At 40.1% G+C, this 24,048-nt stretch overlaps 1 protein-coding gene across 2 annotated transcripts in view; it reads right to left on the reverse strand.

Annotated features, from left to right (window-relative positions):
- The window catches only part of LOC105443422 (transient receptor potential cation channel subfamily M member 2-like), an 81,526-nt gene that overhangs the window by 14,935 nt on the left and 42,543 nt on the right, over window positions 1–24,048 (reverse strand). For both annotated transcript variants that reach the window (XM_030993441.1, XM_030993440.1), the window contains exons 8-13: window positions 17,469–17,668; window positions 16,649–16,749; window positions 16,235–16,369; window positions 15,656–15,706; window positions 14,672–14,765; window positions 9,158–9,380 (exon numbers count right to left, since the gene is read on the reverse strand). In XM_030993441.1, the coding sequence (XP_030849301.1) occupies window positions 9,158–9,380; window positions 14,672–14,765; window positions 15,656–15,706; window positions 16,235–16,369; window positions 16,649–16,749; window positions 17,469–17,668 (804 nt within the window). The remainder of the gene's footprint in view (window positions 1–9,157; window positions 9,381–14,671; window positions 14,766–15,655; window positions 15,707–16,234; window positions 16,370–16,648; window positions 16,750–17,468; window positions 17,669–24,048) is intronic.

Below are 24,048 nucleotides of genomic sequence, written 5' to 3' on the forward strand. Positions count from 1 at the left end.
TCTGGCCCTGCAAAATAGCAGGGTTAGCCGGGCAATTGCGGGGTTAGCCGGGCAATTGTGGTGCTAAGCTGCGTAGTGTGAATCCGAACCGGGCTAAGGAGAAGTGGGGCTAAGCAACAGCCAATCACAGACAGCGTGGTCGTGTGGTCGTGAATTTGCATTTATCGCGCGCTATGCATGCAGTTCACGTTACGCATGCATGCAGTTCACGTTGAATTTAGCGCGCGGGTCTTTCTTCTTCATTTAGTCGAAAGGCGCATGCGCGGTAGCAAAAGCATTAATATTCATGAGCTATCGAATAGTCCGGGGCTAAGGCGAACGTAGTGTGAATCGCGTGAAATTTCTTAACCCCGGCTAAGCACATAGTCCGGGGTTAAGAAAATAGATGTGAACAGCAAAAAAAATAGTATGGGGTTAAGGATAGTATGGGGTTAAGGATAGTCCGGGGTTAAGAAAAATAGATGTGAAAAGGGTAAAAGAGATCCATTCCTAGTCTCTCCCAAGGACGCATTGGGAAGGACGAAGTCATCAGTGGTTCTTTAGTCTCCTGGCTATGGATGGCACAAGTAGTCTGGAGATCATCTCTTCCACTGGCTTTGAGAGGCCTGGCCACCAGACCGACTATCGAGCTCTGGCTCTGCACTTTGTGATGCCTAGGTGACCTTGATGTAAGCGCTGTAGGATCTCTAGTCTCAAAGCCCTGGGATGACCAGTTTTTCATCATACAGGAGCAAATCATCAATCACACTGAGGTGTCCCCTCTGTTCAAAGTATTGCCTGATGATAGGGTTGTGAGGCATGTAGTCAGGCCATCCTTTCTCACAATACTCTCTGATTAATGCACATTCTTCATCAAGTCTCTGTGCATCTCTAATCTCCTCCAGTCTCCGGTCTGTTGCAGGTAAGGTGAGGGTAGATGAAGATGCGAAGGCTTCGGTTAATTCGTTTAGCTCTATGTCCTCTGGCTTTGGGCATGCTACTGGTGCTCTTGAGAGGGCGTCTGCTGTGGTCTGTTGCTTTCCAGGCACATATCTTGTGGTAATTGCATCATATCTCATCAACCTTAGTCGAAATCTCAGCAACCTAGGGGGCAACTTTGAACATTCCTTTGTGTTGAGCAGTGTGACCAAAGGCTTGTGGTCAGTTTCAATTTTGAAGGACATACCAAGAACATATATAGTCACTGAACTTCTCACATGCCCATGTAGCCGCTAGAGCTTCCTTCTCAATGACTGCGTAACGTTGCTCAGTCTCAGTTAGCGAACGGGAAGCATAGCAGACTGGCCGTCGGTGTCCATCCTTTTGAGTCTGGAGCAGTATTGCTCCTACTCCAGTCGACGATGTATCAGCAGCAATAGTTGTAGGCAATGATGGGTCGTAGTGGGCAAGAAATTCAGTGACATCTGTCAGCATTTTCTTTATGTGCTCAAATGCTCTCTGTTGTGGTTCCTCCCAGCACCATCCGTTGTCCTTCCTCAAGAGTGTCCAGCATGTCCATGAACCTACGCATCGAGCAGGCCATACCCTTGACCTATTATTCACCAGAGATTCAGACGATATCGACCATGTGAAGCTGTTGTCTTCACTCCCTTCCGATCATTCTGCACTTGTTGCTACAGTTAGCCTCACCACTCCACAGAACCCAAAGAAGGAAGTGAGCTTCAGAAAATTTTGAAGCATCAATATGGACTCTCTACGCAACGACATTAAACAGATCTTCCATCCAATTTCTGAACCTATATGTCCCTCTAAATCTGCAGATCAATACAACTCCTTTCTGAGTACTTTGATTGATAGGCATGCTCCTCTTCAAGTCAAAACCGTCACAATTAGACCTAAAGCGCCTTGGTTTACCGAAGACGTGCGGGAGGCAAAGAGACGAAGGCGCCGGGCGGAACGCTGTATGATCAAGTCAGGGCTTTGTGTTGACAGGGAACTGTATCGTCGAGAATGCGATTCTTACTACGAATGCATCTACAATGCTAGGTCAACGTATCTCAAGAATCTTATTGCAGATGCTGACACCAAACAACTGTTCAGCATTGTTAATTCACTCTCATCACCAAATCAATCATCAATTATTCCAGATCACTCATCTGACAGTGAACTTGCCAACAGGTTTGCTAGGTTCTTCAGCGAGAAGGTATCCAATTTGGTATCTTCCTTCACTGATCAGTTCCGGTGCCAGCAGTCACATATTGCGCTCCGTCGTCTGATCATGAACTCTCCCAATTCTGTCTTGTATCTGATCCGGAATTCAGGAAGCTCATCAAATCACTACCATCTAAATACTGTAGGTTGGATCCAATTCCCACGTGGCTCTTGAAGGACAACCTTGACGAACTCCTCCCTGTTATCACCAAGATGTTTAATCTCTCCTTGTCTTCTGGTCATGTCCCGGAATCATTTAAAAAAAACCTACTCCTTCCTCTTCTTAAGAAGCCGAACCTTGATCCAAATGGACTGAACAACTACAGGCCCATTGCAAATCTACCTTTCCTAGATAAGGTCTTGGAGAGGATTGTGGCTGCTCAGCTGAAGGCCCACCTCAAGAGATTTGGCATGCTTCCTGTTCATCAATCTGCTTACAGGAACCACCATTCAACAGAAACTGCTACGGTTAAAGTCTTGAACGATCTTCTCCTGGCCATAGACAAGGGTAATGAAGCCGTGCTCATCCTCCTGGATTACACGGCTGCATTTGACACCATCGACCATACCCTGTTACTTCATCGCCTGGAAAATGACTTTTTCATCACCGGAACTGTGCTTGATTGGATACGCTCATATCTCCACAATCGCAGTCAACGTGTGATTATCAACGACACGCCTTCTGCAACATTTCCACTGATCTGCGGCGTTCCTCAAGGTTCCGTAATCGGCCCACTTCTCTTCGTTCTCTACACCAGCCCACTGTCAAAGGTCATTAACTCTCACCAGGGGATTCAACATGCGATGTACGCTGACGACACTCAGATTTATATAACTCTTAAGCCTAACAGGAAGGATGATGCGACTCGGAAACTCAGCAGTTGCCTTGAAGACATAAGGTTCTGGTCTTCTAACAATAGACTTTGCCTTAATGAACGAAAATCTGAAATGATCCACATTACTTCCAAATTCAGAAACACCGATTCCTTCCCCGACTTGGTTACCGGAGACGGTTCACTGAAGGGTAGTGAATACGTTCGAGACCTGGGTGTTTTAATCGACAAAAATCTTACATTTCAGCAGCACATTAAAAACGTATGTAAATCGGCATCTTTTGGAATCTTCAAAATTGGGAAAATTAGGAAACTACTTGACCGGCCCACAACTGCAAAATTAACCCATGCATTTGTTTCCTCCCACCTTGATTATTGTAATTCAATTTTTTCTGGTCTTCCGCATTCGTCCCTACTTCCACTTCAAAGAATTTAGAATACTGCTGCAAGGCTTGTTACTCTCTCGAGAAAGTTTGAGCACATAACCCCAATATTGTGTTCTCTTCATTGGCTTCCCATACACCATCGTATAACATTTAAAGTTCTTCTTCTTACATACAAAATTCTCCATGGCCAAGCCCCTAAATATCTTTCAGATTTGATTTCCTTACGTTCTTCTAGTTCTTTAAGACCTCTTCGATCATCATCAACCTTGGAGTTAACCCTCGGACCTCGTACCGTTACAAAATATGGCGATCAAGCTTTGTCAGTAAATGCCCCTATCCTTTGGAATAAATTACCAGCCCACTTTCATAATATTCATTCTCTTGACCAATTCAAGTCCTTGCTGGAAACGCACCTTTTTAATTCATAAATAATACTCTGAAGTTGTGAGTCGGTCAAAGGAGGTGCACACCGTCTTATTTCTTGTTTGTTCGATCTTATGTTTGATCCTATGTTTGACCTCTTGTATGTATGTTTGATCTCACTCTTATTTGTTACTATTATATATGTTTATTTACTTATTTATTTATTTATTTCGTTTTATTTAAACAGGGTGGCCCCGTCAGTAATCGCAGTACTGTTTTCCAGGGGGCCCTGTACACAAATGCAACATATACATGTATGAAGAAACAAACTACTTGAACAATATAAACATCACAGAAACATCAATACATAGTAACATATAATAGAAAAAGAGTAAAGAATAAGAGTGAATAATGAAACAAATGCATGATTTATTGAATAAAGAACAGATGTATAAGTTATGTGTTTATTATAAGTTTTGGTAAATAATTGTTTAGTCAGAATATGGTGCGCTTAGAAACACCAGTATTAAGCGCCTTATAAATATTGTGTATTATTATTAAGAGTGCACGAAGCGGTTCATTCATTACTGCCAACTTGATTAACCATACCCATGAATCTTTGAAGTTCTGTGATGGTCCTCGGTGCCGGAAACTCTCGGATTGCCTGTGTTTTTTCTGGATCAATTTGCACACCTGTTGCATCCACAATGTGGCTTAAGAATTTCACTGTCTCTCGTGAAAATTCACATTTGCTGTTGAGGGTGAGGCCAGCTTCCACAAAACGCTGCAACACTGCTCTCACCCTAGTGTCATGTTCTGCTGTTGTCGCTTCATGTATCAGAACATCATCCATGTGGCAGATGACTCCTTCCAGACCCTCCAGGATACCCGACATTGTGCGTTGGAATATCTCAGGAGCGGATGTGATCCCGAACGGTAGCCTATAGAAGCAAAACCTACCGAACGGTTTGATGAAAGTCGTCAGAAGCTTCGATTCTTCATCTATGGGCAGCTGCCAGAACCCACTGTTTGCATCCAGCTTGGTGAAGATAGTGCCTCTCCCTAGCTTAGCAAGGCTTTCATCAACTGATGTCATTGGTTGCACTTCCCGCTCTACTGCTTTGTTGAGTTGTGTAAGATCAACACAAATCCTGATTGCTCCGCTAGGTTTTGGGACTGGTACCATTCCGGAGCACCATTTCGTAGGCTCTGTAACAGGAGATATTACTTCTTGTTCTTACATCGGGTCAATTTCCTTCTTCACTTTTGGCAAGAGGGGGTGAGGAACTCTCCGAGGTGTGTAGAGACATACCGGTTTCGCTCCTGGGGATATAGTGTGATATGATACTCACATTCTAGTTCCCCCAATCCAGTGAATAGCTGTGGAAATTCAGCCCTGAAATTTGCCTGCTCCTTCAGGGTATCTCCAACTTCCTCTACTCTGACCTATAGATTCAGCTCTTCACATGCCTTTCTGCTGAGCAATGAGCAATCTTGATTCCTGACAACGTAGACGGTTTCTGACACTCTCCTGTTTTTGTGTTGGAGAATGGCTTTGATCTCTCCCAAAACTTCTAATTTTGTTTTTCCTGGTCCGCAGAGTCTCTTACCTGCAGGCTTCAGTTTCCTTCCACGAAGCCACTGTAGTCCATCTGACAGTACAGTTACCGCGGCACCACTGTCTAATTTGAAGTGCGTAGTGTTGCCATCTACTTGAAGATAGCACCCCAATAGTTCTTGCTGGTGTCCTTAATCTCACCCAGGAAAACAGTCTCCACCTCAAGGGAATCCTCCAACTCATGCACTGTATTCTTTGCTCCAAATGATCAACTGCGGCATATACCGCTCGAAAGTGACCTATTTTTCCACACTTATGACATGTAGCCTCTCGGGCGGGGCAATTGGCACGGTCATGCTTCTGTCTGCCACAAAACATACAACTACCTTGCATTTGACTTGTACGTGTGTCTTGCTGACTGCGTTTTGGTCTTACATTTGTGTCAGTTACATTTCTTTGTTTTACACTGTCGCTCATAAAGTTGGAATATTTTTGTTTACCCCAATTTATGGAATTATTTTAATAATAATTTAAAAATAATAGATCTAGATAATAGTATACATTCTCTGATTTTATTGAATGATAATTTGACAATGTGTGTTTTGCGTGACTGCTAAAACATGTGTATGCTACTATGCTTATCAACTAGGGGACCTACGCCCTTAAGTCTTAAATGACAGTAATGAGGATTAATGCCCCACAAAAGGGCACTAATATAGCACATCGACACGGTTTTGATCCTGGGGCCTCACAGTTACGAGGCCATTGCTTTGTCACTGAACCATGACTGTACGCAGTGGGGGCTAAGGCAGGGGGCAGTTTCCATAAATAAAAAAAAACAAAGAAAATGCAATAAATTTTCAATAATTTATTGCATTTTACCCCGGTCCCCAACATAAAAAAATCCTCTGGACGGCCATGCATTATGGCTCAAGGCATGGACACACAGACGGTGTACTTGCTCTACATGTACGTGGGCAACATCAGCATGCATTCTTTCACCTCGAACAACTGGTCTTTTTGCTTTTCGAGCTTCTGCTTTCCTGCTTACTTGAACAACCTTCTCTAATGTCAAATCATCCTTCGCTTGGAGTTGATCAGACAATCCATCATCCAGCACACCGACAACTATCCTATCTCAGATCAGTTCATCTTTTAATGTTTTGTACGTACTCACAATCTTGAGCTAGCCGATATAAATCGTTAATGAAAGTATCTACACTTTCCCCACACATAGGAGCATCACTATCCTGGCTGTGTAGTAAAAGCTGTGCTTTTGATTCTCAACATTTCAAACACCACTGTACAAAACTCAACTGATTTCACTCAATATCGGTACTTTAGTGACAATTGATGACACCTAAATGGCAGTAAAATACATTTTTTCAACTTAGGGTCTACTGATGTTAAAAAGAATAATTTAAAAATTCAAATTGTAAGTCTACTGTCAAACTTTGCTTTCAGCCGCATCGACATGATTGTGTGCAGGCTATGCAATATTGTGTGGTGTGTATATTTGTGTATAGGTCTAATAATACCTGCCTCACAGCAAGTATGCAGTGCTAGAGGTCTATACGCATTAGCATTGACTCTCTATGCTTTGCTCGAGTGCACTTTCCCCAGGCTGCTGGCTACGCTACGCCTGTTAAACTTTGCCCTTGCAACGATAGCTGTTCTTTCTTATGTTGAAATGTGCTTCGAATGCTGCCACAAGGCTCGTGTAAGTTGCGGTGCTTTCATCAATACACCGAGTCATAATAATGTCGTCCGCACAGTCACAGTCAGGCATGTACAACAGTGTACTGACCTGTTCTCCATCCGGCTGTGTAGCGAGCCCCGATGCAGTTCGATAGCGTTTGAACCTTCAGTACCATTTTGGCCATGCATCAGCTTGATTCAGGCCGGGAACCTTCACAAAAGTCTCTGGTAATGGGAGTGATTTTTCCATGATTCAATTTTTTACTGCTGCTACCATATTGTGATGGTTAGACTGCCTTACAATTAGGCCTAAAATAAAAACTTGTTGCATTGCCCTTTGCGACCGACCCAAAAATCTGAAAATCTACGGTCGGCATTTAACCGTTTTTTAAATTTTTTAATATTAATTAATAAAAAAATATGTATTTTGTTTGTTTAAATGGGTATAAATGCATAAAATCAAATTATTCCAAAATTCTCACTCGTGCAAACCATGGATAATTATAAGGTGAAAAAGATATCAATGGAATGAAGACGCTGAAACACATGTATTAAAGCATTAAAAACTGAGAAATATCAGCTAAAAGAGGGCGGGAAAAAAACGGGAAAAAACACAAAAACATTCAAATCTGAACAAATATCGGCCCAGACAGGGCGACAAACTTTTCTGACCGACCGACCCATGTTTTGGCACCCAAAGGGCAATGCAACAAGTTTTTATTTTAGGCCTTACTGTAAGTCAACAGACGAGGCGGTGAGATGTGAGACGCGACGTGGACAACTCAACATCGACTACCAATCTCACACCAACCCTAAGCCAGACAGACGTAGACGACGACACTCTAACCAATTTGAAATTCGCCACACACACTAATTCGGCCGTCTATGTCAACTCATATTTCCCAAGGACTGTAAAGACATGGAACAACCAACAACAAGCTTTAAAAATGCAGTTCCTAAAGAACTTTTTCCAAAATGTAATCGTCCACCTTCCACCACCTCCAGTCAAAACTCTTCTTTGGAGTATTTAGGAGGAAAAGAATCCAAGATCCAAGATCTAGGTTCAACCATTTAATACCACACAGCCCAGTCGTCTCGTTTCTGGCGAAGTGTAGTCTTATTTCAAGCAGTTACAATGATGCACATTATATACTACAAGAATTAGGGGCGGAAATACTGATTATGGTTGCATATCAGCTGCAAGCAATACAGCTGATGTTAGTGTCACCTGGGCCTGTTGCATAAAACGTACCATTGATGGTAACTTTGTCATCAATAGCAACTACCATGGTAACAGGGCTCAACAGCCAATCAAAATCAAGGTTTCCATGGTAGTTACCAATACCATTGATGGCAAAGTTACCATCAATGGTAGTTAGTTTTGTGCAATGGGCCCAGGGCCCTATCTCATAAAACTTGGTATCAATAAGAAGTAACGATAACTGTTATAAGCTACTGAAATTTTGGCAATTGATTGGCTGAGGGCAAATTTGTCATAGAAATTTAGCACTTTGTTATTGATAACAAGTTTAAAGAAACAGGGATTGGAAGTGTATCTATCTTGAGCAGCAAATGCCATACTGCAGAGAACTGTGCAACACATGCTCGATCTGAAGATAGTTCCTACATTGACTGAATGTCTCATTTCAACCCTCAGCCAAATAATTTAGCTGACTCTATCCTACTCTAAAACCAAATTGCGATACTGACATTATAACCTACATGTTTGATGCAAGACAGCCCGAGTCAATTAGACCTAATGCTAAATTATTGATTTCCTGACTACCCGTCTTCCTAATTTTGTAACCAGGATTTGTAAACCTTTACGTAAGTTTAATACAAAAGATATAATGAACATGTATACGATAGCGTCAGCTGGAATATTATGGTTGTTACTGCAATTAAAAATATAAAACACTAGCGGCCTTATCGCAGCGGTAGAGAATTTGTTTAGGACAGATTACTAATGAAGAGTAAAACGTCAACTGCAAACCTCATACAGCATTTCATGGATATATCAGTGCATAAGTGTGGGAACTTGTATCCTTTAACACAGAGTTTAACACCCTTCCGGCTCTCGAACAACACACGATATAATGACCGACAATTAGCTCCAGAGTTGCCATTCTGTCCTTCAAAAGTCAAAATGTCAGACCAACTCCACTTACGCTGCATGTTCTTCCATGTTAGCTATCTGGACAGAATCCTTCTCCTTGGATGCCATACCCTTGAGCATCTTGCTCCCGGCCAGCGCTGATGCTATGAATTCACTGCCCTCTAGCTCGTCCCAGAAGAGCTTGGCCATCTCATGATAATTCTGCAAGATGGCAAAGACAAATAGCTCCCTCATGGGAAACTCAAACTGGTTGGTCTGCAAGACCTTCTTCATATCTGAAATTGAACCAGATAGAAATATTGATTGATAGAGGAGATTGATTTGATTTGATTTTGATACCATTTTTCATTCATTTCAAATCTTTTTACATGCATGGCCACAAAAAATGAATCATCATCCAATAGTGTCAGATCCTTTTGAGGAGGGTATTTGACTGGTAAGTATTGGAAATAAAAATGCCACAATGCAAACACAAAGAAACGCAAAACCTAATTTTGAGTATTTCATCTTTAAATATATTGTTTCTAGTAATTCTAAATCCATATAGAATGTTGATATTCAACATTATAAGGGGTATAATTAGCATAACATTAAAACTAAAACATAGTTAAATCATATTGGTTGGTCTGTGAATTCATTATGCTATAGAATAGTGAGGAAACCAACATCCCAGAAGGGAAAAACGGATAAACTTCAAATGACCCCCCTCCCCCCCCCCCCCATTTTTTGTGTGTAATACTGCAAAATAAAACAAGTCAACGCAAAGCGTAGCATCCCCTCGCAGGGTACAAATGGTCTATATACGTCAGAACAAGTTACCTCCAGTGGACTATACTATTATTATACAGTATTACTAGGCAAGGAAGCTAACCACATTTTCACATATATAATTAGGTGTTTTTGCATATTTAATGAGCTATGACCTTTCACCTTTGACCTACATACTCAGAAATCGAACTTGGGCTGTACATGTACCTTCATATTAAATTTCATTAAAATTCATCAAACATTACTCAAGTTATCGAATGGAAACCAGATTCACATATTTAATGAGCTATGACCTTTGACCTACATACTCCGAAATCGAACTTGGGCTGTGTTTTGATACCATGATCCTTCATATCAAATTTCATTAAAATCCGTCAGACAATACTAAAGTTATGGATCTGAAACCAGATTCGCATATTTAATGAGCTATGACCTTTGACCCACATACTCCGAAATCGAACTTAGGCTGTGTTTTGATACTATAAACATTCGTTTCAAATTTCATCAAAATCCATTAAACAATACTAAAGTTATGGATCGGAAACCAGATTCGCATATTTAATGAGCTATGACCTAGGACATACGTACTCCAAAATCGAACTTAGCCTGTAATTTGATATCATGTATCTTCATATCCAATTTCATTAAAATCCGTCAAACATTACTGAAGTTATCGATCGGAAACCAAATTTGTTACGAACACACGGACGGACGGACGGACGGCAGCGTTTCTATATCCCCTCAGACTTTGTCGGCAAGGGGATAATAAATTGTATATATTGTAAATGCTGTAAGATGTATGATGATGAAACATGTTATCTTCAATATGCAACCATAATGTTCATGCAGGTGTATTTAATATGATAATATGTGATGTAAATTGATTTTTAATCAATTTGATTTATCACAAAGTTCCTTTTTAAAAGATAATAATTACACCCAACCCTCACCAGACATATGACACAGTATTTGAGATACAGCTACATCTAGGTTTTAATCTGGTCCCAAATATGCATTTGATGCATATACTGAACAGAGCTCAGTTCATGAGATGTGGAACTGTTTCAAGATCAGCCTGCTAAACATGATGGACAGCCACGTACCAGCGAAAATGACATCCACTCGCTTTAGTCAGCCATGGGTCACAAGGTCGGTGAAACGGTCATCAAGGAGGAAAAAGCGGGCCTTCAATCATGCCTTGGCGACTGACAAGACAGGAGGATTTCAACAGATACCGTGAGATCAAGAAATCAACTCAAGCAGCCTGCAAACAAGCTTACAGTGAATACATCAACAACATCATCAGTCCTGACTCCAAGGCAAACCCCAAGCGATTCTGGAGTTTCATCAACAGTAAGAGGAACGACCGTACTGGAGTAGCCCCACTGAAAGACACCAATGGGATTACACAATCAGGCAGCAAGGAGAAGGCCAACATGCTGAATCACCAGTTTGCATCAGTGTTTAACAGGAATGAGGACATGTCAACCATGAAGGATAAAGGACCAAGTCCATTTCCAGACATGGATGACATCCAGATCTCACCAGCTGGTGTCTACAAACTGCTTTCGTCTCTCCAGGTACATAAAGCTACTGGACCAGACAAACTGCCTGCACAACTACTGAAGACGCTGTCATTGGAAATAACTCCAGTGTTGACTATGCTTTTCCAAGCTTCGCTGAATCAAGGAGACGTCCCAGAGGACTGGAAGAAGGCAGACGTAGTTCCCATCTTTAAGAAGGGAGAGCGGTGCCAAGCAGTCAACTACAGGCCAGTGTCACTGACATCTATTATCTGCAAGACACTGGAACACATCGTATGTAGCAGTATCCTTGAGCACCTTGATGACTTTAACATTCTGTCAGATGCTCAACATGGATTCCGGAAGAGACGGTCTTGCACATCCCAACTTCTCCTCACTATTCAAGATCTTTCCAGTGGAATTGACTCGAGAGACCAGATAGATGTAATCCTGTTGGACCTATCAAAGGCTTTTGATAAGGTTCCGCATGGAAGACTCCTACATAAGATCCACTACTATGGAATCCGAGGTAGTACCCATAACTGGGTTGAGGAATTCCTTGCAAGACGCTCACAGAGGGTATTGCTTGATGGATGCACTTCTCACACCTCTCCCGTCCTGTCGGGCGTTCCCCAAGGCAGTGTAGTCGGGCCTCTTCTCTTCCTGCTGTTCATCAATGATCTTCCTGACTGCATATCAGCGAAGTCTACAGTGAAATTGTTTGCAGATGACTGCATATTGTACAGGAAGGTGTCAAGTGCAGATGATGCTGAATGCCTGCAGAAGGACTTAGATGCACTCCAGGAATGGGAAGCAGACTGGCTAATACAATTCCACCCTCAAAAATGCCAGGTTATGCATGTCTCTAGTAAAAGGCAGACATCCAAAGCCTCCTTTCCTTACTTCATCCATGGAGAGCAGCTACATGTAACAGAAACTGCAAAGTACTTGGGGGTCCATATCCAGAGCAACCTGAAATGGAATCACCATGTAAACGTCACCACCAAAAAAGCCAACTCTGTACGGTGCTTTCTGCAAAGAAACATGGGGGCCTGCCCACAGAAGACCAAGGAGTTGCTGTGCAAGACATTAGTACGCCCTGTGATGGAGTATGCTGCAATAGTGTGGGACCCGTCCACCCAGGAGAACATCAGAAAGGTGGAAATGGTGCAACGCCGTTGTGCACGCTTCGTCCTGGGTGACTATCGGCGCAGAAGCAGCGTCTCAGCCATGCTGAATCAACTTAAATGGGTAAGTCTGCAGGAAAGAAGGGCTCAGCAGAAAGTAGGCATGGTTTACAGCATACTCCATGGCCTGGTTGATCTTCCAGTCACCTACTTCATACCCGTTGTTGGTCCCAGCACCCGTGGAAATCCACAGAAATTCCATGTCCCCTTTGCCCGAACTCTGCTATTCCAAACCACATTCTACCCAGATACTATCCGACTGTGGAACTCCTTACCATCTGCTGTCGTCGATTGCACCTCTTTGGAACTTTTCAAGCAGAAGGTGCAACACATCAAGCTCCGTTGAGCTTCAGACTGTTTTTTAGCTGCACATAGAATTCTTGTAGAACCTTTTTACTTGCACTGTACACTCGGCACTTGACAAACACAAGGTATGATAATACGCCAACGGCGGACTGTACTTTACTGGAAGAAGAAGATGTGATTTATAATAATATGATGAAATAAAATCATAGCATGCAGAGTAACTTTGACTATTTTGTTTTGAAATCCTATTCCAACAGTTTCTGTAAAAGAGCTGTGTGATCCTTACTTAGTGTGTTAGAAAGTACAAGAATGATTGAATTAATTAGCTGTGGCTATTGGTACTTTGTATCAAAAATCATAAAGATGCAATTCAGTCATGTTAAATTAATGCAATACAACTTTGTTAGTAGTTTATGACAATGGCAAAGACAGGCATATTCTCATGTTTTTAATATCTCTTCCCCCCCCCCCCCCCCTCAATGATAGTGTTCACAAAACTACTTTGATTGTCATGCACAAAGATAAATGTTAATTGTATACCCATGGAGTGGAAAATAAAAAGGTGGCTTTTCCAAATAAAATATAAAATATAAAATAATATTGATCCGTGAGTATCTCTGCTTAATTTTGCGAGAGATCAGCACATAAATATTATATTTAATTAGTTTTAAAATGTAGGTAAATCTGTAAAATAACAGATCTGTTATTTTACAGATTTACCTACCATCCGTTAATTAATGGAAAGCATGATTTTTGAATTTGCATAATTTGACACTTGTAAGTGAAATGGATGAAAACAAAATGTTCACTTACCTTAGCATTTAAAAAAATAAACTAGATGGACCTTCGACTGAGCGCAGTCGAAAATGATGCCTCCGCCATAGAGCGATTACACAAACCAAATCAGAAGCAATTTTTCAAATTCAAGTTTAATTGTAATCCATTAACAGGTTCTCAGAATATCGTGATTACAAGCTGTTTTTCATATACATTTATGACCCTTTTATCTTTGACTTCATGACCCTGAAATCTAATCAGTTAATTGGCTCTGCAAGATACACACATGTCCTGAGTTTGATAGTAATCCATCTGTCAGTTCTAATGAGAATGCGTTCACAAGTTTTTTTTCACATACATAATGAGCACCATGACCTTTGACCTTTGACATTATGAACCCAAAATCTACTCAGTTCATTGGTTCTGCAAGATAAATATGGTTTCGAGTTTGATGGTAATCCGTCCATCTGTTCTAATGATAATGCGATCATAAGGTTTTTTTGCATACATAATGAGCCCTGTGACCTTTGACCTCATGACCCCCAAATCTATTCAGTTCATTGGCTCTGCAAGATACATTCATGATCTAAGTTTGGCGGGAATCCATCGATGGGTTCTTGAGATAATGCGATCACGAGCTGTTTTGAATACATAATTAGCCCTATGACCTTTGACCTTGTGACACCAAAATCGAATCAATTCATCGGCTCTGCAAGATACATACATGACTAAAGTTTGGCAGGAATCCATCAATCGGTTCTTCAGATAACGCGATCACGAGAACGGGACGGATGGATGGACGGACAACCCGAAAACATAATGCCTCCGGCTACTTCGTAACGGAGGCATAAAAATAAAAATCCAGATATCGTGTCGATATATCGCGTGGAGCCAGTTACGAAAATCTACATATGGTAATTGACCTATCATCACCGATGTCATTGTATGCTTCATTTTGTTTGGGTGCATCCTGCCTGATGCCATCATCCAAGAGGACATACACACCTGAATCTCGCAGGTAAAGGGGCTGGTAGGTTTCAAACATCAGGTCGCGGATAACCTTGCCCACATGTTTAAGGTTGAACTCGTCAGTGGAGTACTGCATGCATAAATACGAGGTGAAAAATTTGATAGTATACAATATGATGCGCAGGTATAAGTAGGTCGGTAGGAATTGTGTGCACCGTAATTAACTTTGGGCATGGTTTAAACACACGAGGCGTAGCCGAGTGTGTTTTAGACCTGCCCAATGTTACCGCATGCACACAATTCCACCAACCCACTAAATCAAACTGCGTATCATCTGTTTTATAGAATTGACTTTATTTTAAAAAATTATGAAAAAATAAAAATAAAAAAAAAACACAAAAATTACCGGATGCATGATATCATTTTACCAGACGCATGAAACCAAATAAAAAAAAAATTAAAAAAATTATTAAAAAAAATTATTTAAAAAAAACATGAATCCAGTAAAATTATCTTCATGGTAATTGACCAATCAGATTGCAGGCATTCTTCTACCCATTCTATAATATGACACGTGCCACAGTGACAAATGCTCCCAAATCATACTTAAGTCGCACTAATGAGACCGACGACAGACTGATAATACACAGAATAAGAATTTATGTTCCAACATATGGCAACGGATTGCTCAGTGTGGTGGAGTCAGTTTAGAGGCGGTTTGGCAGTGTGACTTAGATATTAACTTCTAACACTAATTGAATATTTTACTTCCGACCTGCATGGACCTAAAACTATTCTTTAAAGTTACCCTAAACTAATCCTGCTCTTGAACTTAAGCTTTATTACCAACTTTAACCCTAAACTTATACCGTCATGAAATAATATCTGAACCAAATATTGGATCAGTGGATTAAGCACAGAGGTGTACATTCTAGAGTTCATACTCGGACGTTTACTTGAGGACATGCTTAGATAAATATATTGAATTGTTAGATGCGAGTAGATACAATAATGCCCTACCTCTCCTCTATGTTTCTCCAGCTGCTCATACAGGAGTGAATTGGATCGAATCTGTGAAAAAGAAGGAAATGGATCTATTTATAGATAAACTGCAGCTTATCATGCTATAATGATGATTAACATTGCTCAATTTTTTAATTTGCCATTTTCGAAATTTACATGGATTCATAACTAGTGCTCAAGTGTGAATGTCTTATTTTCTAAAAAGTTTGTTAATGCACTTGTAACAATTTTGTCATCCATTTATCATTATCCTCTTAAAGCTCAATCATTTAATTCCCAACAGTAAAATCAGTCCAAAGTAACGTTTCTTTTGTACTTGTAATACTTAGGGACTGCAATGTCTAATTTTAGAATCAATTATACATATATAAAAAAATCCTCTCTATGTTTATTGATCTACAGTATTAATATTTGGAAATCTACTTTTAATAAACTCTTTGTGTAAATAACCAGACAACTATTATTGCATGTGTTGTGATTCCGAGATTTATAACCAAGCATGACTTTAAAGTTGACTCACGGAGAGTACCTGATAGGTGAAATTTGACAATTTCAAATACTTCAAATTTCAGATACCTCATTGTAGAGAATGGTCAGTTCCTTGATGGTCAAATAGTCCTTTAGATTGACCCCTTGCTCCAAGAAAAGTTCAATGAAATTGGCTTGGTTATTGGACAAGGCATAACGCAAGGATTCATCCAGCTGCCCTTTCTGCAAAGCAAGAGACAAGATAAGAATTAATTTAAGTTCTTTGACAATAAGAATGGTTCACTTGCTAATTCAAGTTCAAAAACTTTATTTGATATTCCTTTGATTATGTTGATGGTAATAAATGTGTTCAAATTTCATATACTGATCCACCTTAGAGTTAGTACACTTTCACTATTTTTTTTTTCCTGGAGTTCACTTTTAAAAAGTTATTCAAACATTATTCTTAGTCAGACCATCAGCACCGTAGTATGAAAATCCAGAATGAGGAACAGGTCTTACCCTGCACTCTCGATCATCAACGAAGATCTCTCGCTTAGCAACGTCAACACGGTTCCAGATCTGAGCAAGAAGAAGCTGGTCCTGAATCCCTCCCTTGTTCGCTAAGGGAAGAAGAGGTCCAAATAAATAAAGAATATCGCTGGTATGCCTCTCCTACATGTACATTTAACCATTTCAATTGAAGTCTTGCTTTGACAATTAATCTTGTTACAATATTTAAAAGGCCATGGGATTAAAGCTTCTGTGGAAATCTATTTAAGATATTGGCAAAACACCTTGTGTGACAGGTATTTTGTCAAAAAATAATGCAGATGGTTTGAATCATAAGATCATGCATGGTGGTAGTGCTGACAATGGTGGTGATGGTGATGATAGTGAAGTAGTTGATTATAATAATGATAATGATGATGATGATGATGGTGGTGATGATGATGATGATGATGGTGGTGATGATGATGATGGTGATGATGATGATGATGATGATGATGATGATGATGATAATGATAATGATGATGATGTTGATGATGATGATGGTGGTGATGATGATGATGGTGGTGGTGATGATGATGATGATGATGATGATAATGATAATGATGATGATGTTGATGATGATGGTGATGATAATGATAATGATGATGATGTTGATGATGATGATGATGGTGGTGATGATGATGGTGATGATGATGATGTTGATGATTATGATGATAATGATAATGATGATGATGGTGGTGATGATGATGATGGTGGTGATGTTGTTGATGAGCATGATGATGATGATGATGATAATTACCATGATTACATCAATAGTGATGAAATGTACCTTTAAGGAGAGCGTGAAGGATAGCACCATCAATGTCCATGGTGGCACTGGCACCCAGCTCATAGACGGTAATAAGACGCTTGTCCTGAATGCAGGCCTCGATACGAGTGAGGTGAAGGTCCAACTGTTTCTCTCCGAACTCCTTCTGGATCATTTTGGCCACTTCCACTCTGACCATCTCTGGCATCACGCTCCTCACTCTGAAGATATGATGATAAACATTTCATTATTAATATTTCATTTCATTCATATCAAAGACATGTCATGATATTTTCTTTCTATGAATGAAATGATCGGGGATTGTTCAAATACGATAATATCTTGATACTCCTGAAGCATCATTAAGTCATGGCTTCTGTCTAAGAATAATATAACTTTGTACCGCAGTTCTTTCTCTCTCTCTCTCTCTCTCTATCTCTCTTTTTCTCCCTTTCTTTCTCTCCTACTTGGTACTTGGTTGGGTAATCCCTTTGGCAGCTCACTCAGGAAGCTATACTGGGATGGTAGGTGAGGCAAGTGACTACAAGGAGTGTCATGAATTGCTGGAATGGTGTGTGGACAAAGCACTTGTCAATTTACAGTAAAATATGCTAAGTCCAGTGCAAGTAAAAACCAAGCTAGTAAGCTTATATGATGTGAGAACCAACGGGGGGCTGCATCATTCTGATGGAGGGTAGAGCAGCCTCCTTGAAGTTGGTTATTCCTGTTGCATTGACTGCTGAGCCTGGCAGATGGTTCCAGATCCTTATTGCTCTTGGGTAGTATGAGAACTTGAAGGAGTCGATAGTTGCAACAGGAATTACATACTTCAGGTTGTGGTCATGTCTTCCGAAGTATGTAGCAGGGATAACAATAGTTGGTGCAGGTATGGGGACAAGTCGGTGATGGATCTTGTAGAGAAGGGTGCATTGGTCGAGGATTCGACGTGTGTGAAGCGTGTCCCACCCTAGAGCTGCCACAAGAGCTGATGGTGATGTGGTGTATCTGTAGTCACGGTACACAAAGCGAGCCGCTGTTCTTTGTACTTGCTCTAGCATTTTTGTGACCGTGACGCTGTGTGGGTTCCAAGCCTCCGAGGCATACTCCAATTGGGGGCGCACTAAGGCTGTGTAGGCCCTGGACTTTACATCCCTGGTACAGGGTGAGAGAGTCCTGCAAAGAAGACCTAGAGTACGGCTTGCTTTATGCCGGATGGTTTGGCAGTGCTTGTTCCAACGGAGATCAGCAGCAACCGTTACTCCAAGGTACTTGTACTCTTTCACTCTCGGAATCAGTCCATTTGACAGGTGGTATTCTCGGATGCTGGGAGTACGCTTCCGTGTGATGGTGAGGATAGCGCACTTTTTCACGTTGAAGTCCATCATCCAGTTTGAAGACCACCTGGACAGCTGTTGGAGATCGTCCTTTAGGATTTGATGGTCCTCAGGGCATCGAATCTCACGATAGAGGGTGCTGTCATCTGCGAAGAGACGCATTGTGGACTGGATGTTGTCTTGGATATCGTTGATATACAACAGGAAGAGGGTAGGGCCGATGACGGATCCCTGGGGGACTCCTCACTCTATGCATAAATCTAACAGGGTGCAATAAAGTAGCCAGGATTTATAAGGTTCACTCTGCCAGGAAACCATACTGATATGAAATGACTTCTCATACAGAACCGGAAAATGCAGGTAGGACAGTAATAGGGCATCTAACATATAAAGCCTGAGAGTATTGAAGAAGAATCTTTTCTTTCAAACCCCCCCCCCCTCTCCCTTCCTCTTTCTGTGATTATGACCTTCCTCACTTAATCTCTTTTCCTCCCTTTCTTTCTATCCTCCTAAAATGAGCTACCAACCTATCATAGTGTATGTGACCCTGATGCCAAGGTACAAGGTGCAGACAGGGTTTGTACTATAAAAAACACAATGTTTACAAATGACAGAGGGACTGACATTGACTACATGTAGGCTTTAAACTGAATTAGATTTCACCATACAGACATAAATCAACATATTACTCTTCTAAATAGTAGCAGGAATATGGTTCCTTTGTGGGCTTGTCCAAGAAAGAAGACAAATATATTTGAAAATGTATGATAGCAAATTGCAACAACAAAAAATAGTAATATTGAAAAAATGTAAATTCTAGTCACAAGTGAAAATGCAATTTTACAATTTCAAATTAGAATTTAACACATTCACCCAATGCCCAAAATGTATTATTCAAAAAGAGAATGAAGTTCACTCTTACTTATCTTATCTTGTAATAATTAGAAAAAAACTTCCAAGAATTCATAACTAACTTATTCGAAATTGAAATACTCAACCTATAAAAGAGTATGACATAAAATCATCTCTTATCCAAATTCCATTCCATTATAGATGGAACTTCGACTGCGCGCAGTCGAAAATGATGCCTCCGCCAAAGAGCGATTTCACAAACCAAAACAGAACCAATTTTTCAAATTCAAGTTTAATAGCAATCCTTTAAGAGGTTCTCAGAATATCGTGATTACAAGCTATTTTTCATGTATGACCCTTTAATCTTTGACCTCATGACCCTAAAATCTAATCAGTTCATTGGCTTTGCAAGATACATACATGTTTTGAGTTTGATGGTAATTCGTCCATCGGTACTACTGCATACATGCCAACATTTGAAAATCAGAAATCTGTACAAATTATGATATTTTCAAAAAAAAGAGGAACAATCCTAACTCTCCTATTCAATACTACAGACAAATTTGTACAGGAAGAGGAACACCTGCATTAAAATGATAATTATCTTCTCCAAAAAAGAGGAATGTTCCTCTTTAATCTGAACAGTTGGCATGTATGCTAATGATAATGCAATCACAAGCTATTTTTACATACATAAGGAGCCCCATGACCTTTTGCCACATGACCCCCAAATCTATTCAGTTCATTGGCTCAGCAAGATACATACATGTCCTGTGTTTGATGGTAATCTGTCCACCGGTTCTAATGATGTGATCACCAGCTATTGATGCATACATAATGAGCCCTGTGACCTTTGATCTTTGACCTCGTGACCCCAAAATTTAATCAATTCATTGGCTCTGCAAGATACATACATGACCCAAGTTTGGCAGGAATCCATCAATCGTTTCTTGAGATAACGTGATCACAAGCTATTTTTGCATACATAATGAGCACTGTGACCTTTGACCTCGTGACCCCAAAATCTAATCAAGTCATCGGCTCTGCAAGATACATACATGACCTAAGTTTGGCAGGAATCCATCAATCGTTTCTTGAGATAACACGATCACGAGAACGGGACGGACAACCCGAAGACATAATGCCTCCGTCTACTTCGTAACGAAGGCATAAAAATTAAGAAAATCAAAGAATAAATATGTATAGTCTCACAACATATTCTAATGCATAATAAGCAAATAGCCCTTTAGAAATTGAAAGCAAACAAATAGTCAATATATTTATTTAGATTGAAGGAATTGTATGGTTGAAAACACAGATAACAAATATACACTGACTTTTGAAGTGGGTGTACATCAGCAATATCTGATGTGGAAGTGAGTAATGTTGGAAATGTCACACCTTATTTTAACATTGTGGGAATTACATGAAGTTTTACCGAATCTAAAAGCAACAATTTTGCCTGAACAGATAATGTAAATGTCAGCATATATGCACAAACAAAAATATACAGAGACTTACTCATGTAATAAAACTGTGTTAAATGAATCAAGCGCAGCTTTTTGTAAGAAGGAATACAAATATTGATACTAATTAAACCTGGTTATGAACAAACATTCTCTTTCATTATATATCTGATTCGATTCCTCTTTCTATATCTCGCTCACATGCTCCCTCTTTTCTTTTCAATCTTGCTTTTACCTCCTATTTTCTTTCATTCTCTCTTCCTCTCCATTATATTTTCCTTCCCTATCTTCCCTCATCATCATTCCTATTTTTCTTCTTGGTTAGTTTAGTCCAGTCTTTTTTTAATGTCAGCCACCCCCTCCTCTCTCTCTACTTATATACTGTCTACTCATCTCAGTTTCTCTTCATAATTAGCTACAATGTATCATATACATGTACTAATATCAGAGGTGATATAAATAGGATAAGGATATAAATAGGATGAAGAAATGAAAGAGCAACAATGAACCAATATTAGAGGAAATACCTAACTTGAGAAGATACATGTAAAAGAGCTATCACATACCAATATTAGAAGAAATATTTTTCAGGATTAAATGGACAGTTGAGTTCTTGTCTAAGACCACAAATGCCTTAAAAGTGCATGGTTATTGCTCTTATTCTTATTTATGACATTTTTAGTGCCCTTTTAGGACCTAAAATTGCTACAAAGGTAATGTAAAGGGTTAGGAAATTACCCTGTGACCTGTAGAGGGCGGAGTGCTAAGACAAGCCGGCACTCTTTGCTTGGCCCTCTCACAGGTGAGTTGACCAAACTTGAACCACTGTTATGTCTAGTAAATATTAATATTGTTATGCTAGAGATTTGTTATGTACATATGTGTATTGTGTCAGAACGATTTCAGTAGTTATTTTGATGTATCATGTGGGTTGATATGATTATATTGGAAACAAGGATTTAATGTTAAACTGTGTGATGCTTAGCGCTTTGATTTGTTATATGCATTTACATTGTAGTACATGGTTATGTACACTAATAAGTTGAACGCGCGGTACCAAAATTGGGTGTAGTGCGTGCGCGCTAATGTTGTCCCAGGGCCAGGACCAGGACCAGGGTACGCTCTAATTGATGTGATGAGTATAAGTCTTGGTTTAGGAATGAGGTCAGTAAGAACGGTAGGGAGCATAGAAAAGAAGTGCTTATAATAGAAGTTAAGTGTTTAAAAGTATTGCATGTTGTTTGTATTTTGGTTGCTAAGCTAGGGGATATTAATTATGGCACTTCAAACAGTGAAGATCGAACTTTGTCTGACTATGTAGCCATTCCAGGGTTTCTAGCGCCCTCTATCATTGTAAACCTTATTTCTCATTTTGCAGATTGCTATAAAAGAATATTGTTACATGTTAAATTGAGATGGAATAATAGGAGTAAGAGCAATGTTTAGGGTTAGACCAGGAGATTATTGGAGTTTGTTTGGAAGTAAGAAAAGTATGGAAGATAAATATATGAATGTGTTGCTCTATATGAGGTTTATATTGACTGTTACTTCTAGTTGTTTAAGTATTTGGGTCAGGTATTTACCTGTGTTAATGTTGAGAGTTTCAACTATATTGTACTGTGGCAATTGTTTTTTAAAGGGCAAATTTACTCGTTTAATATTTGATAACATGACTTGTTTTGGGGAATGCATGATCTCCATGATGATCGGCATTAGTGATATGTAATGTGTCTGTTACTGGTTACTACTAATAAAGACTCTTTGCTTGGCCCTCTCACAGGATCTGTCTGTCATTGATTTCGAGTTCTCGACCACCTCACAACTGGCGACGAGGATGGGATTCGAACCCAAGTGGACGGCGGCGTGTGCAACAGCAACATCATCGACGAGGGTGACAAGACCATGTCCGGAAGACCTCGCAAAGAGTCAAGTAGATATGTACGTCAAGAACTCGTATAGTTTTAGAAGGAGTGCTGTTCATTGAATAATAGTCGTGGAACAATAATAGTTAGCCTGGACACATTGAACATAATTTAGCAATGAGTGATAGAGCGACGACGATGTGCATGGCAAGGTGGTGAAAGAACATTGCTTCAAGAACTTGCTTCGAGAACTTACTTTAAGAATGTATTTTAAGTTTTAAGATAGTTGTTTTTATTAAAGATTGATATTGCTACATGTAGGTATTGGGGAAAATGTTTTTAACTGAAGTGAGTAGATGTGGTTGAAGAGTATTACTTTTATGGAAAGGTAATTAATTATTCTTGATATTGATGTTATTGGAAATTTGAGAGTCGGTCAAGTTTTGAGAATGTTTAGATTCAATAGATTTATTTTTTGAAGTCGGTTTGGAACATGTGATAGTACCTTGGTTATTGATATTGAAATCCTTCGGAAGGTGTTATAGTTTAAAGGACTAATTTCTAAGTGAATATATTTCATGATTTAAATCGAAGTTTTTGAGACTAAGATATATATTAGGAGAGTTTTTGTATGCAATTGGAACATAGCTTGTTAATTTTTTTGTTGATACTCGCCGATATGGCTTTGTACGTTAAGATTGAAGAGGGGGGAAGGAAATTAAAATTTCCTTTGATGGGTACTGATGGGCCCCTTAGCCTGGAAGCATTACAAACCAATTTCCCAAAGGCCAAGGGGTTGGTGTATTTAGACACAGACGGGATGGAGGTAGTTGTACCTGCTATCGGGGGGAAGATCCATCCAATAGGGGAGTGGGGTCATGTCTACCGGCCACTTCTCCAACCTAAAGAGGACAACAGGGATAGTGTCCAAAGACAGTTGGAAAAGTTGCTGTCCCGCCCCCCACCCCAGATTATTATGGCACCTGAAAGAAAGCTGCCCGCATTTGGAGGCCGGCCAGGAGAGGTTGCAGATTTTGTCAACTCCATGAGGAGTGCTTTCGCCAAGTACGCCATTCCCGACCAACAA

This window comes from Strongylocentrotus purpuratus, unplaced genomic scaffold, assembly GCF_000002235.5.
Source record: "Strongylocentrotus purpuratus isolate Spur 01 unplaced genomic scaffold, Spur_5.0 spur5_scaffold_20, whole genome shotgun sequence".
Lineage (NCBI taxonomy): Eukaryota > Metazoa > Echinodermata > Echinoidea > Camarodonta > Strongylocentrotidae > Strongylocentrotus > Strongylocentrotus purpuratus.